Source organism: Protomyctophum parallelum (genome assembly GCF_964188405.1).
Source record: "Protomyctophum parallelum genome assembly, chromosome: 11".
In the NCBI taxonomy this organism is placed as follows: Eukaryota; Metazoa; Chordata; class Actinopteri; order Myctophiformes; family Myctophidae; genus Protomyctophum; species Protomyctophum parallelum.
The window spans coordinates 33,541,877-33,558,593 of record NC_139707.1 but is presented as its reverse complement, the minus strand read 5'-3'; the positions used below and the strand labels follow the sequence as shown (position 1 = coordinate 33,558,593).

Below are 16,717 nucleotides of genomic sequence, written 5' to 3'. Positions count from 1 at the left end.
CTGAATGTTTATTGCAGATTAATGAGATTAAAAAACATGATTGCATACATTTATTTACCACTTTCTACCTGGTATCTCTCTATTTTTGGGCATGCCATTATGGGCGAAAAATTTAAATGTTTAAAACCATTTTCTACTTTTTCATTCCCAAAATAACGAAAAAGAAGAATAAGGTTAAGAATGATTACTAAATAATTTTCAAACGCAGTTTTACAATTAAAAGATTGAGATTGTGGTTAAGGTTCAGGAACAGGTATTTAGATAGGGTTAGAGTTATGCCTGATAAATACTTTGTGCATCAGACATAGCAGATCTACAAGCTCACAACGCCACCACATGGTGGCAGCGGTGGCTCATTGTGAGCTTGTAGATCGACTATTTTAAGTGTGCAACACCAGCATGCAGCTAATTATAAACCAGGCTTTAAGTGGAATGCAGAAAATTACCGTCCAAAAGTGTTTTGTAAAGTAAAGTGTGTGCGTGCGTGTGTGTGCACGTGCGTGTGTACGTGCATGCGTGGGTGCAGATGGGTCACTTCAAAAGACACCTTCCTCTGTCCATGACAGATGGTGGCAGGTTTCTGGCCCAATTGACACACTGATCTGTGTGTGTGTGTGTGTGTGTGTGTGTGTGTGTGTGTGTGTGTGTGTGTGTTCAAGGCAAGCCGATGTCACTGCTGAGACATGTAAAGACTCTCTCTCTCTCTCTCTTTCTTTCTCTTTCTCCCCCCCGCCCCATTTCCCGTGGCAGCTCCGGGATCACAGAGTCTGGGTCAAACTGTGGACCGGAGCCTGCAGGGTCTGGCAGAACTTATAGGAGGAATAATTACAACCTGTCTAAAAAGCATTCAGATCTGTCCAGGCTCCTCCCGGCCCGGCGGGATCCGTTCCGATGGCCTCGGCCCCTTGGACAGACCAGACCCAGGGACGGCCAATTACACTGAAGGTCAGTGTGTGGTTGTGTGGTCACTCACACAGGAGAGGACTGTGCGGAATGACCGCTTGATTAGCCATGCTAACCCGCCGTGAATACTGTACAGAGAGAGAGAGAGATGGGCTATGCTCTCATTGTGGTCAAGGAGTGGTGGAGACAGAGCTACTACAGTTAACACCGTAATTGCCCGGGGTTATTTAATCCATTACATTATAGTGCCCAGTCGATTTATAAACACGGATCACTTTTACCGACGGACCGGATGTTGTTGTGAATGTGTGTGTAGCAGCAATAGCCTCTCCACTCTAAAGGTGATCGACAACAACGGGAGGTAAGAATAAATCTATCGCGACTAGCAACTGGACAGCGGGGGGCCGTCTAACACAGGATCTTTCTTCATAATTAAACGGGATGATTTAGAGTTATTAATGTTTTAAGATTTTCATTGTCGTCGGCTAAACAGGGGGGGGGGGGGGGGGGAGATTTTCGATGACGTCTCACTGTGGAGCGATGCGATCCGTTTTCATATCAATAAACTTCGTCTTTTGGACAATACTTCATCTTGGGTGTCGGGCGTTACTAATAGAAAGGACAAAGAACTTCGTCCTGGACGCTGGGGGTGTTAATATATATATATATATATATATATATATGCTTTTCTGTCCTGTCTTTTTTCTGATACTGAATACGAATCATTGTATCATACAATAATGTAATGCTTTGGCAATATAAAATATGCTTGCCATGCCAATAAAGCATAATAGAATAAAGCATAATAGAATACAGAAATGGAATAAAGAAAGAAAGAAAGAAAGAAAGAAAGAAAGAAAGAAAGAAAGAAAGAAAGAAAGAAAGAAAGAAAGAAAGAAAGAAAGAAAGAAGAGAGGTGAAGGGACAGAGGGAGGGAGACAGAGAGAGAGGCATGGCTTTTGTCTGGTAACACCAAATCATATGTTGGCAGCAGGTTCAAAGCCTTGTAGAACATATGCAGTCGACACACAGATGGCTTCAGATAGGGATGAGAGCTCACAGTACAACACAGCACAGCACAGCAGGCACGCTGCATTATTGTCCCCTACAACAATAGCTCAGATGGGTGCTAAACCGTACAACCCAACAGAGCGAACACATCAAAACCATAAACCACCATGCATCACATCACAGGGGCTGCTGGTTGGTGTCGTCTGACCGTCGTCTGCTCCTAAAAACTAGTCTGGGAAATAATTTAATAACAATGAAATCATTCCTATCTAGGCGGGTATTATTAGTGCAACTCCATGACGCCGAGACGGGTGACGTTGAAATGGATTGAAACCATGCATGCATTGTGCACTTTGGACATGAGGTGAAAGCCAGGCTGCCATGCAGTCATGTTATTCCTTACAGGAGAATTCTAGACTAGGCTTTCTTCTTATATTAATCAGTGTTACAGGTGACATTTTAACTCTATCCAGAGCCCACCGCAGCTCTGAGCGTGGGCGGTTGTGTTTTGTGGTAAAATCCTTATTTTTAACGCTCTTTATTTTAGATATATGTTGGTCATTTCCACGTTTTGTTTTGTCCAAAAACGGGATTTGGATTAAATCATGGGTCCGGAATTCTCCTTCAATATCAGAGGTTCTCAAATATTTTCAGGTCAAGGAACCTCCAAATATGCATTTGGCTTCGGACTCCCCATCGAAAGATATTTGAGAAAAAAATAAAGAGAATTGTGTTCTTTTTTCACTGTCAGGCGGAAACCTATAGTATGTCCAAAACCATCTTAAAATACAGAAAATAGCCCATCTATAAGTAAAGCTGTAGATCGATGAAGTAGGCCAGGGCTTTCATTTCCAGACCAAAAAATTAAACAATAAAGGTTGAACAATGCGTATGTGAGGTTTCCCACCAGACAGTGATGATATATTTGATCTGTGCTTTGCCCTATGAATTACTGTACAGGTATGTATTCTGTAGTGGATATATGAAATATGAATTACTTTATGCATTCCATGGTGTGTACTGTAGTGCATGTATGAGTGTATTAAGAGCGTCAGGCCGCTATGACAGCTTTACAGCGGGTTGCTGGGTCCAGAGAGACAGGCCCGGTTCGCCGCCCTGCACCGTACATTCTAAAACTAAGACCCCAGGATGTCTGCACTGGTCATAAATCGCTGCGCATTACTCTGTCTTGTCTGCACCCAGCGATACACATCAGCTAGGGAGTACGGGAGGAGAAGAGAAGAGAAGAGAAGAGAAGAGAAGAGAAGAGAAGAGAAGAGAAGAGAAGAGAAGAGAAGAGAAGAGAAGAGAAGAGAAGAGAAGAGAAGAGAAGAGAAGAGAAGAGAAAAGGGTTTTCATACCAAAACACCTTATGTAGATAGCAACAGTAATGGTACAATACAAAAGAAATATGTGCGTTTGCGTGCGTGCGTTCATGCATGTGTGTGTGTGTGTGTGTGTGTGTGGAGGGGGGGGGGGGGGGTACTATTCCAGATGGACCTCTGAATATTCCTCATTCTAAGCATCACCAGGCTGTCTATTAAATCGAGCAAGGCAGGAGCTGCCACCCCCCCCCCCCCTCCCCCCCTCCGCCTCTCTCTCTCTCAGTGTCATGGTGCTATGAATGGACCTCTCTCTCTATCTATGAAGGGACTTGGGTGTTACAGCACATCTGTGATGAATACGCTCCACAGTCCACACACCTGACGTGAGCGCTGCACAGAGGAATGGAGATCACAAGTTATGAGTGTGCTCATTCCGTTTGGCCCTTTGGGTGCTGTAATGTGTGTGTGAATGGACTGGACGGACGGACCGTGCTCGTAACTTTTGACTGTTAGAGCGTTCCTGAGTTCTTTTTTATATTATTTAATATTTATTATTTTATTTGTTTTATTTAAGGGGAACTTTGCTGATATTTTATTGATTTGTTTCATTGCCATCCCCTTTTACAATTTACAACTGAGGCATTTAGACGCTCTTAATCCAGAGCGATTTACAGTAAATGAGGACAACACAAGGTAAATCACATGCATAAATGGTCATCTAGGATCACAATCAGTAAACCATGCACCTATCATCAGTCCATGTACATACAGGCTACCCGTACGTTGAAGCTATAAACAGTATATAATGCCAGAGCAATAATGACTTTGCATAAGCCAACAAGGTCGCAGAGGCTAGGGCAAGTGCTATTTTTTTCTGGCACACAAATATTTGTGCGAGCGTTTTTTCATCTCACCTGCTCCCACCACCTTGTCTATGGCGATGCAGGACGCGTCCAGCTCTCTGGCAAATTCGTGGACGGCCTGGCTGGGGTCCTCGTAGGTGTGGGGGTCCACGTAGGTCTTGACGCCAGGCAGACGCACTGCAGAGCACACAACAGCGTTAGACACAGACAAACAACCACGCAAACGCACTGCAGAGCACAAACACGCAGACACAACTGCAGAGCTCACAACAGCGTTAGACACCGACGCACACAGACACATTGCAGAGCACACAACAGCGTTAAGCCCTAACCACACCACCCTGCGGTGTGATATGTCTTGTTGCACGTTGATCTACGTTGACCCTAGTGATTCAACGTATGGAATTCAATGGCCCAAACTACACCAAAGGGTCGAGACGGTTTTAGCGTATATACAGTTAATTGCGAACGCAGTGAGCCACTTACTATGACAGCAAGGGCTGAATGTCTGTCTGTGTGTCTGTCTGTCCCGCTGTTACACCACCCGCCCGCCACCAGAGGGCGCAGCTGTAGCACACACACACACACACACACACACACACACAGGGCGCAGCTGTAGCACACACACACACGCACACGCACACACACGAGCTGCGTTCGCTTCCCGCGTTTGCGCGTCTTACTTGTATGTGCATGTGTGTACGTGTGTGTTAGGTTGCGCACAGGTGGTGAAAAACAACCATGCTGTTTTCGTGCTCATACGCACCCACCCACCCAGCCACCCACACACATAGCTCTGTGAGCTATGTGCTCAACAAGTCATTTTATGTTTGGTTGTGCTCTGAAAATAGCAGATCTAAAAACTCTATTTTCAGCATGCAACATTATCAACGCCCGCCAAAACACATTTTAGTCGAACAAATCAACTATAGATTTAGTGCACTCTGGTAAATGTACATTGTACATTGTAATGTTTCAGATCAGTGATTCACAACTGTTCACAAGGAAGGTTCACTTTAATATGCATTAGTCCCCTTTTGATACCATACAGTTGTTTTGGTTTTACCTCTGTGAGCCCAATCGACACAGCATTAGGAAAAAACACAATCTGATTAAACTAACACTAACAATATGCTCGATAAAGACGTGTGTGTGTGTGTGTGTGTGTGTGTGTGTGTGTGTGTGTGTGTGCTTTGAGTAATCACATCGTGTTGGTCTGGTGTTATAACTGTGTCTAATCACGTTGTGTTGATCTGTTATGTGTAATAATGCAGGAACACAGGCTAAAACGTGGGCCTGTCTAATGTTTCCTCAGTCACAACGGATTATTCATCTGTTGTAAATCCACTTACAGATGACATATCTGACCATTAATTAAGTAGGAAGTCCACGCCTTGGGAAAGAGGGGGCATTTGCTCAGGTGTAGAATAGTGTCAGGGCAAAATGGGAAATCAGGCACGACAAATGAGAGGAAACATGACTTTCAAAAGAAAGATCAGGTAGATGTGCTCATCCAGAGCTCATCCAGAGCACCCCAAAAGCAAACATTTTGATTAATTAAAAACAAAAATTCTTTTTTTTTTCAAGGAAAAATCTAAGAATTAGAAAATAAAAAGCTTAAGAAGTAGTGCAAATAGCAGATCAACAAGCTTACAATGTGGTGCGAAACAACACGTTGTGAGCTTGTAGATCTGCTATTTACATTAGTCATTTATTTTAAATAATTATACATATACAGCAGTATAGAGGTCATAGAGTATAGCAGAACATTTGATTCTGTATCAAAAAATATTTGAAAACCGACAAAAATAATGGTAGATATTTTGGGGCACAGAATCAAATGTATGATCATGATTTATCAGGAGCCTGGAATGCATTTGGTTCCAGCCTTAAAATAATTAGCCTAATACAATAAATATTTTCAGCAAATCTCTATGAGCTGAATGGGTTTTCTTTTTTTTCCTTTGTAATTCTTATCCCACAATTTTGCAACCCATTTTTTCAGCCAGTCAGTTATCTAATGCAATCCTGGGCGCTACCAACCTGGGGAGAGCAACGGACTGACCTCATGCTTCCTTCTATGCATGAGGAGTCCAAGCCGCTACTTTTCACCTGACAGAGGGGAGTTTCTCCAGTAGGACGTAGCGTGTGGAAGGAACACGTTATTCCAACCAGTTCCTTTCCCCTCCATCAGGCCTGAGATTCCCACAACAAGCTAAAAGCTTAGAGCAGTCTCTTTTTTCTGTTGTTTTTTCTAGTCAAATTTCAATGTCCCATGTCGACTGGGCACACACACTCAGTGTGTGGATCAGTGTTGCCAAGTCTGCTGACTATAAGCGAAATGTTGGAAGTTGCGGGTTGCAGTGTTTTTTGGAGTCCTCGTTTCTAAAGTGTAGTTGTTTATTTTGGGCTTACCTACCAATGTTTAAACCAGTTTTTCTCAAACTATTTCTCCAGATCTTCAATCTCACAATGTATCACATTTGTGTCGTCTGACACATTGTGAGCTTGTATCTGCTATTTTCAAATGTCCGAAATGTATTATTTGAAAATGTAGTTACTAGTTTCTTTGTAGATTTTGATTATTATTACAAAACATACATTAACCACTCCAGCCCTCAAGTAAAAGTTTTTTTGCCTCTGAGATGTAGTGGAGTAAAAGTAAAAGTATTGGAAATTGGAAATACTACAGAAAGTACAAATACCTAAAATGTATAAGTAGCCCACAGTACTTATACAGGTTAATGTAATTAGTTACTTTCCACCAATACTAATTTGTCACTCTAAAAATATATGTCTCAGACGCGTTGTGAGCTTGTAGCTCGGCTATTTTCAAATAGCTGTTGTAGGTATGGTGGCCCATAGTAAATTCTTCTTGGGCTTGTTTTCATAGACCCGGTTGCTTGTTTCTCTCGCAGAGTCTGGCAACGCGACATGTGGACGTGTGCAGGCTGTAATATCCATACGGTGGTGAGTGTGCAAATAAATCATGTGTAAGAACTACAGCAGATTACACATGTTGCTGAGTGGACTAATATGGCGCGGCACCAAGTCAAACAGTTCCTACTCTATAAAATAAACTCCAATCATAAAATGGAACACCAGATGCACAAACACCCATCAGCACACAGCTGATTTAGAGAGGCTGATGTCATGTGCACACACACACACACACACACACACACACACACACACACACACACACACACACACACACACACACACACACACACACACACACACACACACACACACACACACACACACACACACACACACACACACCTTGAAATTCTATACTTGAAGGACAACACACACAGTGTAATACTCACAGTGTCCGTTGCCAAAGTGCAGACGTTTCTCGTCGGGATGTTTGGATCTACTGCGGCAACAGAACCTGAAACCATGAATAAAAAATAAAAAAACATGTTGGTTACATGAATGAAGTGTATCTTCGTTTGATAATAGTCTTACTCAATTTAACTGCTTAGACACGGTAGGTGTGGTAGGTGGCGAGTGCCAGACGAATTTGTAACATGAGCAGAGAAGAAGATGTCTTGTTGTTTAGGCTGAAAGTGAAACTACTCAAGCCCCCGGCTCTGCGGAGGCCCAGAGAGACCTACAAGCGATGCGATCAGTGTTTTGATTAGCGGGAGCTTGAATTAATGGTTTATTAGGTGCCGATCATGCCTACTTCATCTCATTATGAGCCATAATGTCAATGGCATGTGAGGAGTTTGGCTGTTTCTTACGTGGACGCTAGCGGCGGCTAGCAACGGAGCTAAATAAAAGCGAATTGATATTTTTTAAAACGCTTGATTAACGCTAATTAACTCGTAACTCGTTACTCGGGCATGACTACCGTTACAAAGGTAAATTTATCTCTGTCTGGCTGTACGGTTCATCTGTGGCCCTAAACTGGGGAGAAAGAACTAAAAGAACTACAGTAAAAGTATATTTACAGTACTTCATGCACTTAGCTTTCCAACATCTGCATAAAGTTTGTTGATTATTATTGATCATGAGGACAGACCTATAATGATCAGTGTATTGTTGGTCATTGATCATGAGGACAGACCTGCCGATGAGGACGTAGAGCAGCACGGTCAGAAGAACGATGGACACAGCGGAGGACATGGCGATGAGGACCACCTGACTGCTCTCACTGGAGATGGAGAACGCTGCTGAGAGGGGGGCGGGGGGCAGACAGACAGACAGACAGTGAATCAAATGCTCTTACTTTTATGTTATATATATGACTGCTTTTTGATCCAGCAATCTAAACAGAGCTGTGTCTTTAGCCGATATAACCTTTTAGAATAATTATGTTAAAATTATGTTTAAAAACCAGCCCCATCTAGTGGTTGGCTCAGAATGCCACCCATAGACCATCATAGCCGTAAGCCCTTATTCTGAAGGGCCACCAGCTGATTTACTGAACCGGTAGTAACAATTAATCATTTCGGGGACACTTTCGTTTTCGTCAGAAGCGCTAAAACGGTAGCACGACACATCTCTCTGTATTTACTGTCCGACAAGTCTGTTCACTCTGGGGCTATCACCTCCTTCACTGACTGGTCTAGAAGTTGGGTGGGCGGTTCCCCTTGGTTTTGTACAGGGGTTTCGCATCTGAACCAGAGGGAGGCAGAGTCAATGCTTAAGGACATCGCCGCTTGTATGATGGCCTCGAACCATTATCACGGTTTTAGGTGATGAGCCTTTAGTGTGCTGTCGAGTCTTACATTCGGGGCTGGTCTCGAACTCGAAGCTGCGGCTGGACGCTCCGTAGCCCGCCGCAGTGCGCGCTTTGATCTGCAGCAGGTAGGAGGTGTCTGCCTTGAGCCCCGTCAGCGTCACGTTACACCACCTGGCCCGCAGGATAGTGTAGCTGGTCTCCTGCTCCTGCTGCACCTGCGTGCACGCCGCGTGCACACACACACACAGACACACACACACACACACACACACACACACACACACACACACACACACACACACACACACATTATTTATGGGCATAAACAATCTCCATATATCGGCATAACAGGGACACAGATCATTAGTATCATCGTTACCGACTCTGTGCTCTACAGCCGGGCACCAGTCTATATATAAAATAAAATAAAACCTTAAATGTCAGTTTCAGCGTCCCGGCTCATTTTTAGCACGCCGGACTGTCCTGGGGTAATATAAGAGTCCGTCTCCTGCAGCCGAGAGGCAGAGATTGAAATTACATTATCAGTCCGACCCAATTCTGAACCAGCGTATGAAAGGTTGAAGGAGAGGAAAATGGGCTGAGGGCAGATATTAATGACGTTCCGTAAGGAGTTGACTTACTGTACACTGTTACACACATGTTTTACATGTCTTACTTCATCTTAGAAGGAACATCCCAAAGTCATCCCAAAGTCATGTCCAAGTTTAGTCCACCACCTTTTTATAGACCTTGTTATCAACAGAGAACATTGCATGCACAGATGTAATTGCCATACATGTTAGGACGTTGAACATTTTAGCGATTTCACAGATTTGCAATTTGTTCGCTTTTTTTCTTCACCGTCAAACCTAATGCCGAAAAATAGGAGATCTATACAATTGCTGTGAGGATTTAGAGACTTTTAACAGGGTACATCACAGGCATACACACACACGCACACACACACGTGTGACACATAGAAGGTAACATATCTATGCAGGCCTGTCTCTTCATCACAGCCATAAATCCATTCACAGCTTGCCATTGTTCAGCTCTACGGACAACATGTGATCCCCTGAAAATCACACGCAGGTGGGGCTGAGGCCCTAAATCTGCCTGTGTCTGTGTGTGTGCACGTGTGTGTGTGTGTGTGTGCGTGCGCATCACCAGCAGAATACCACATGAATTTAATATGACTGCTTTTTGATCCAGCAATCTAAACAGAGCTGTGTCTGATTACACCTAGCACACACACGCACGCACGCGCACGCACACCACACACACTACTTGAAAAGCAGTGCAAAATAAGTCTTGTAAATACGGAGGCTATGTAGGAGGTGGTGTGTATACGTGTGTGTGTGTGTGTGAGAGAGAGAGAGAGAGAGAGAGAGAGAGAGAGAGAGAGAGAGAGAGAGAGAGAGAGAGAGAGAGAGAGAGAGAGAGAGAGAGAGAGACCCTTTGCATTCCTTCACCGCAGGACTCACATAAATAAACAGGCCAAATTAAAGTGGATTTTGACCTCTCTCTCTCCTCTCTAGATTACAGCGATAAAAACATGCAAAAACAATCAGCGCCGTGTATTCCCACAAATTGTATTTGCACAAAGTGCACTTGGAATGGGCTTATCTTCACCGTTAAGCGCCACTCAGTCCCTCTGCTCCGGCCGGCCGCGAGGAGACCGACCACTTTACATCTGCACACTTCCGACGTCAAGTGCGCCTCTCTCTCTTCTTCTGAGAAGCTCACCAGTCAGGACTTCCCAAGAACATTCCCTCCTACACGGTCCCGATGGAAACGCTTCAAACTCCGTTGTGTGACCACGTCGTCGCTTGACGTCGAGAAGCAATTTTAAAGCTACAGTATAAGAACTGAACTGTATTTGTTCACAATACTCAATGAGTTACACAAGCGACTGTAGAAGTGACTCAGATAACACCTGTATTAGCCGACAACAGCTATTGTTGGTTTGATGGAGGATCAGGATGATGAGATAAGCTATCGAAAGAACAGTGGATCAGTTTGCTGGCTGGTGTAAGAGTAACTTCCTTCAGGTGAATATTAAGAAAACTAAGGAGGTCATATTTGATTGATTCCAAGCCGACATGGAATCCCAACACTGATGCCATCTAGAAAAAAAGGTCAGCAGAGGCTGAATGTTATGTGCAGACCGAGACAGTATAATGTGGAAAACAAGACTAATGGTGCTCTTCCATCGATCCTTTGTGGAGAGTGCATTGACTTTTTGTTTTGTTTCCTGGTATGGCTCAATATCATTGGTTAATAAGAACAAACTCCTATCAGAAATGGGGATGAATAAAGCCCAGTAGCACTACAGTTCAAAAAGGCTCACCACAATGTCTCATCTTTAAGATACCTGGGTATAGAAAAAGTACGCCTTCCAAGACGAGGGGCGATATAGACAATCCCCTTTTAAAAAGAGAATTATGGTTTTATACAATCGTTAAATCATGTTGTAAATAATTTTCCGCATTGCCTCTAATCATGTGAATCATGTGTATAATCAGAATTGAGATGTTAATCATGTTGTATCACATATATTTATTGGTGCCACCCCAGGTCACCAGATGGAGGAAAATAGCCTTTTGTTCACACAATGTATATAAGACGTCATGTCCTGTTATCTGGTTTACTTGACAAAGACCGTGAGGTCAAAACGTGGTATTTTCTGCCTGCCTGTCGCTAAATAAAGTTTGGTGCATCCTATAGTGAGTTGAGGCCCTGCCTTCTTTTCTTTTTACGACTTGAGAGAGTATGACATCAATGCATGAGACCTGGGTACTCGGGAAGGGGAAAGCTATTGATAGGCACAGAACGCACCCGTTACACAGCCAATACCATCTTCTGCCAGCGGGGGCGACGGTACACAGTACCTTTGCTGCAGGCTAGGCCCTGTAAGGACGTTTGTTCCCCTAAGTATAGAACTTCTGAACAAGCAGTCCCCGTCTCAGTTCTGTGTATGAAATGTAATGCACAGTGGAACTATGATTGGTAGATTTGTCTTGTTTTCCCTCTCTTAAAGAGAGGAGCTGCATGTATAGTATTGTCAATGCATTGTGTTATCTATCTGCGTATTGTGTATGTGTATGTGATCATTTGTATCCTGATGACTGCTTGGTACAAAATGAACGAGGACAACAAAGTATCTATAATTCTCCGCCAATGACAAATTTTGTCAAAAACCACTGAAAAGACCACAAAATATTCTGTGCTTGGCAGTCAATGCGTATGACAATATGCTGTCTAATGTGTCAACGTGGGGGTCCTTGACATCACTAGCTTTTGAACATTCCCTCAGATAGCTGAACTGTGTTAGCGGTTCAAAACTACACACAATGAAATGCAGGACAGGAACAAGCAGACCTGATGATATGTGCATTCTGTGTAGAATATTTAAACTCACTGGAGCGCTGAGACACAGGTGGCTCAGAAAGAGCAGGCGGCTGCACTCCTGTAAACATAGCTCCATTAAAAAACACTCTCTTTGCATATACAATGATATGTGTCATCGTGCGTGCGTGTTTGTGTGCGTGTGTCTGTGTGTGTGTGTGTGCGTGCGTCTCATAAGTGAGTTATAGTGCGGTTTTGAATGATGACCACATACTGTATGTAATGTTTTCTGTCTTCTTCCAGCAGCCAGAGGCCCTCACCCCCCGCTGCCTACCCCATGAAGAGGCCTCTATCCTGCAGGGTAAAACCTCTCAGCTCTCCTGGGGGTCCCTCCTGGATGTCATATAGCAATGTTGATTTCGTCGACTAAAACTATGACGAAAAATGTTCATTGACTTACTTTTTTTCACTGAACAGGAAACAAACAAAAACAAAACAAAGACTAAATATTATGACAATTTCGTCAACAACTAAAAACTAGAGGAAAATGATAGGGAGGGACTCGTGGAGAAGAGATCCAGTAGAACTAAAAGACAAGTCATTTTATTTTTGGTTGTGCTCGGGTGATCACATGCTTCGTAAGCTTGTAGATCGGCTATTTTCAGCATGCAACCAAGTATAAAATCGGCCATTATGACACCATCAAGGCCCACCAAGATACATAACGTCAGTCTTACCCAATACCCAATCTTTCTGTTTTAGGAACACATGGCTGCTGTACTTTATACCTCATACTTTAATGCTTAGTATTTCGTTTTCAATGTTGCACTTAAAATACAGAATATGACATTTTAACGGTAATATTGAATGTATTGAAAATATGATATTTTGTCCATATCGTGCAGTCCTAATTCTTTCTAACAGTAACAAGAACAAAGTATTTTCCTCTAAGGGTCTCTATGGGGTGCGTGCGTGCGTGCGTGAGTGCATTCGTGCGTGCGTGCGTGTGTGTTACTGTGCCTCAGTAAAATTGGCAATACCACAATATAACAATATAAAAGGCCTGCACTCAAAATGTTACCATGAGGTTTCTGTTCGGCATCAACGACGTATAGCAACATAGGTTTTTCAGAAATCTGTTGGAATCTAGATGAACATTTTCTCTGTTCTTAATTAATAGATACAGTTCTTGAGTAAATGTACTGTACTTACATCCGACCACTGTGAGATGTGTGTGTGTGTGTGTGTGTGTGTGTGTGTGTGTGTGTGTGTGTGTGTGTGTGTGTGTGTGTGTGTGTTTGTGTGTGTGTGCGTGTGCGTGCGTGTGTGCATGTGTGTGTGTGGTCAAAGTGTCTGAAGTCATTGCTGGGAAACGTGATGATTAAGTAGGATCAGTCGTGACGGTTCAGTGGGTTGGTCTGGTGAAAAGTTGTGTCAAAACACATTCCTGTGTGCATCATTCAGCCAACACAGTGACACACACACACACACACACACATCCTCCGCTGGTCCGCAGTCAGGCCTTCACGTGCGCTCTGTGACAGCTTAGATAAGGCTGGCTGACCTGGGAGCAGCGCTTAGCGCCGAGCCGAGGAGGCTCCCGTCCCGTCTGCCTACTAATCATGGGATTAGGAGGCCGGAAGACATGGATGGCATTCAAGGAACCCAGAACTAGGGGTGTGCACGCACACACATCAGTTTCGCTGTGAAAACACATGCACGCACGCACGGACGCACGCACACACGCACTGTGTACACACATCAGTTTTGCTGTGAAAACACGCGCAAACACATGTTAGCTGTAGCTCCTAGAGAGAGAGACACAGACAGACAGACAGGTTCATCACAGACACAGACAGATACACTTTACCATCGGTCATAAAAGCAACACACCTTTAACACACTGCCATGGAGCGACCACTGGTCGAGACACCCCCACACATACAGAGAAGAGGGGAGAGAGAGAGAGCGACCACCGGTCTCGCGGAGCCAGACAACTATTACTCAAAGGTGGCATTTCCTTTCATAAAAATATATTTTAACATTTTATTATTTTATTTCCATTTCTGCTAAGCAGCAAGCTATAATGCTTAGATTATTTTCATATTAGGATAAATGTACTGTATGTGACTGTAACGATGTAACTTCCACTTCACTTGCTCATGATCACAGCTTCTGCTGCTCCAGACTGTATGATGGAAGCATTTGAAAATTGCGTGTGGCAACAGTCTGGCCACGCAAGACTATGTTGTGACAGGAGAAGAGTGTCTAATGGGATACAACCACCTCACAGACTTACTATGATTGTGTGTCTGTCTGCACCCAGTGGGTCTCAGCTAACAGTTCAGGCTCCGGTAATGGGATTGACATTCAAAATTGTAAAGGCGGCTTCGTCCTGAATGCCCTCAGTAAGTACCCGCATACCTGACTTAACTATACCTCTACCTCTACCTGACTTAACGGGACTCCTTCTTTCAAAAAATAAGGATCACTACTAGCTTCCTTTAAAACAGGCCTGAAAATCCACCTTTCAGTAGGCCAGAAGGAGAAGAAATGTTCACAATGCTCGGGAATTCGCAAGTCAGCAATTCAGATCCGAAACTTTGGAATAAGTATTTGCAAGTTTGCAAACTTCGCTCAAGTTCGATTGAGACTGCGCGCCTCTGTCGCGGTCAAAATCTATTTAACATTATCTCCAAAAAGTGCCTGCAGTTGTTAAAGGAGAGAGAGAGAGAGTAGGCGGGTAAGAATATAGTTTGACCCCAAAAATATTGCAACAAAAGGTTTCTCAACTTATTTTTGTAGTATTAGGTGTCCTTAATAACATACTAAAAGTTTACCAAAGTTTGACCACCCGAAAGGTGTTATTTTCAAGTTGGCCGCCGCCAGTTATTAAAATACCATTACTCCTCCATTATTCATCCTAGAAAAATAATGTTGGTGTCTAACCCTATGTTTTGGTTACCAATTAGCATATATAAATTATATAAAAGTACAATGATATATTAAAGCAATTGTTTATAAGGTTATAACAGTGTAATAGGACATTTCCCTTTTCTATAATGCCGTACTGCTGTATAGGTGAATTCATCACCTATACACAATTCACATTCTGTTGAAGCTTTCAGGAGATTTATTTTGATACCATAACAATAAGAAATGCATTCATTATTACTGGGTGGTACTGTCATGTGACATTTGTAAAAGCATGGCTGCCAAGTGATAGACTGGATGGGAATATTACACAAATCATGGAATAAATTTACAGAGAAATGTCTGCCCTTTTTTTTTGTAAAGGTGTCTGACAATAATAATAATAAAAATAAGTCCCCTATAAGGGTAGTGGTTCCCAAACTGTGGGCCGGGACAAACATTATGAAAATAGGCAATCTATAAAAGCTCACAACGCTGAGTGTCTTTGCAGCAAACACACTCAGTCAGTAGAACCAAATGGCCACTTGTCTGGTCTATGGGGAAGATGGACCTCAGTGGGGATACAGTGGAGAGAAATGGCCCCTCATGGGCCTAGACTCACAGGGGTGTCGAACTCAACTTGGGATGAGGGCCGCATTGGACAAAAGGTCAATTGATGGGGGCCACAACCAGTTGCGGACGCACGCTCGATGTCTCAGTCAGTCACTGCTATAATATCGATCTATCTATCTATCTATCTATCTATCTATCTATCTATCTATCTATCTATCTATCTATGTATGCTCAGACCCAGCCAGCCAGCCAGCAAGCCACACACATAGTGCTCAGACCCAGCCAGCCAGCCAGCCACACACATAGTGCTCAGACCCAGCCAGCCAGCAAGCCACACACATAGTGCTCAGACCCAGCCAGCCACACACATAGCTCCGTAAGGGCGTGGTTGCACCACTCAAAAAACTCTTCAAAAAACTGAAGAGGCTACTGGAGATTGGAGAACCTGATTTGGATCTGATGCAGGACAATATTATGTCACTATGACAGAAAGAGAAGATGGGTCTGGCCACATTCATTCACCCCATAATCTATGAGTAACAATAGTCGACAGCTCTGCCGATTAATAATCGATTAATTGAACCCACCCCCCATATTAATCAATATCACAACATGGAGGTCTTAGAACTACCACCACAGGGACAGACAAGCCCCAATCTCTCAAGCTCTCAAGTGCCCCATAGAGAGAGAGAGAGAGAGACAGAGAGAGACAGAGAGAGAGGATTAAGTCATGGGAATGGAGCAGATGGCTGCTGGTATGGTTGCATTGACACATATTGGGAGAGGCCATCAGTTCTCATGCATTACCATGGAGCTTAAAAAGCCATAATTATTGGTTCAGTCAACGGGTCTCTGAGACCTCACACTGGAGCACATAGTTTATACTCGACAACGTGTGGTGCTGAGATGGAGAGAAGAGGCCTCGACTGCCTGCCTGCTGGAGCCAACCGTGGTTGGACAGACAACCAGTTGAGTGACCAAACATGCCTTCATATAAAATATATTTTTTCCTTTTCCTTTTTCCAGGATATGGTTGCTGAGTGTCGGCTAGAAATTTAGATTTTGTCGACTAACTAAATAAAACA

At 43.5% G+C, this 16,717-nt stretch overlaps 1 protein-coding gene across 6 annotated transcripts in view; it reads right to left on the bottom strand.

Moving 5' to 3' along the window:
* epha3 (eph receptor A3) overlaps positions 1-16,717 on the bottom strand; it is a 163,311-nt gene that overhangs the window by 43,863 nt on the left and 102,731 nt on the right. For 4 of the 6 annotated variants that reach the window (XM_083777084.1, XM_083777082.1, XM_083777086.1 and 1 more), the window contains exons 9-12: positions 8,845-9,013; positions 8,181-8,286; positions 7,435-7,499; positions 4,154-4,279 (exon numbers count right to left, since the gene is read on the bottom strand). In XM_083777084.1, the coding sequence (XP_083633210.1) occupies positions 4,154-4,279; positions 7,435-7,499; positions 8,181-8,286; positions 8,845-9,013 (466 nt within the window). The remainder of the gene's footprint in view (positions 1-4,153; positions 4,280-7,434; positions 7,500-8,180; positions 8,287-8,844; positions 9,014-16,717) is intronic. The other 2 variants (XM_083777085.1, XM_083777083.1) reach the window with 1 other exon arrangement.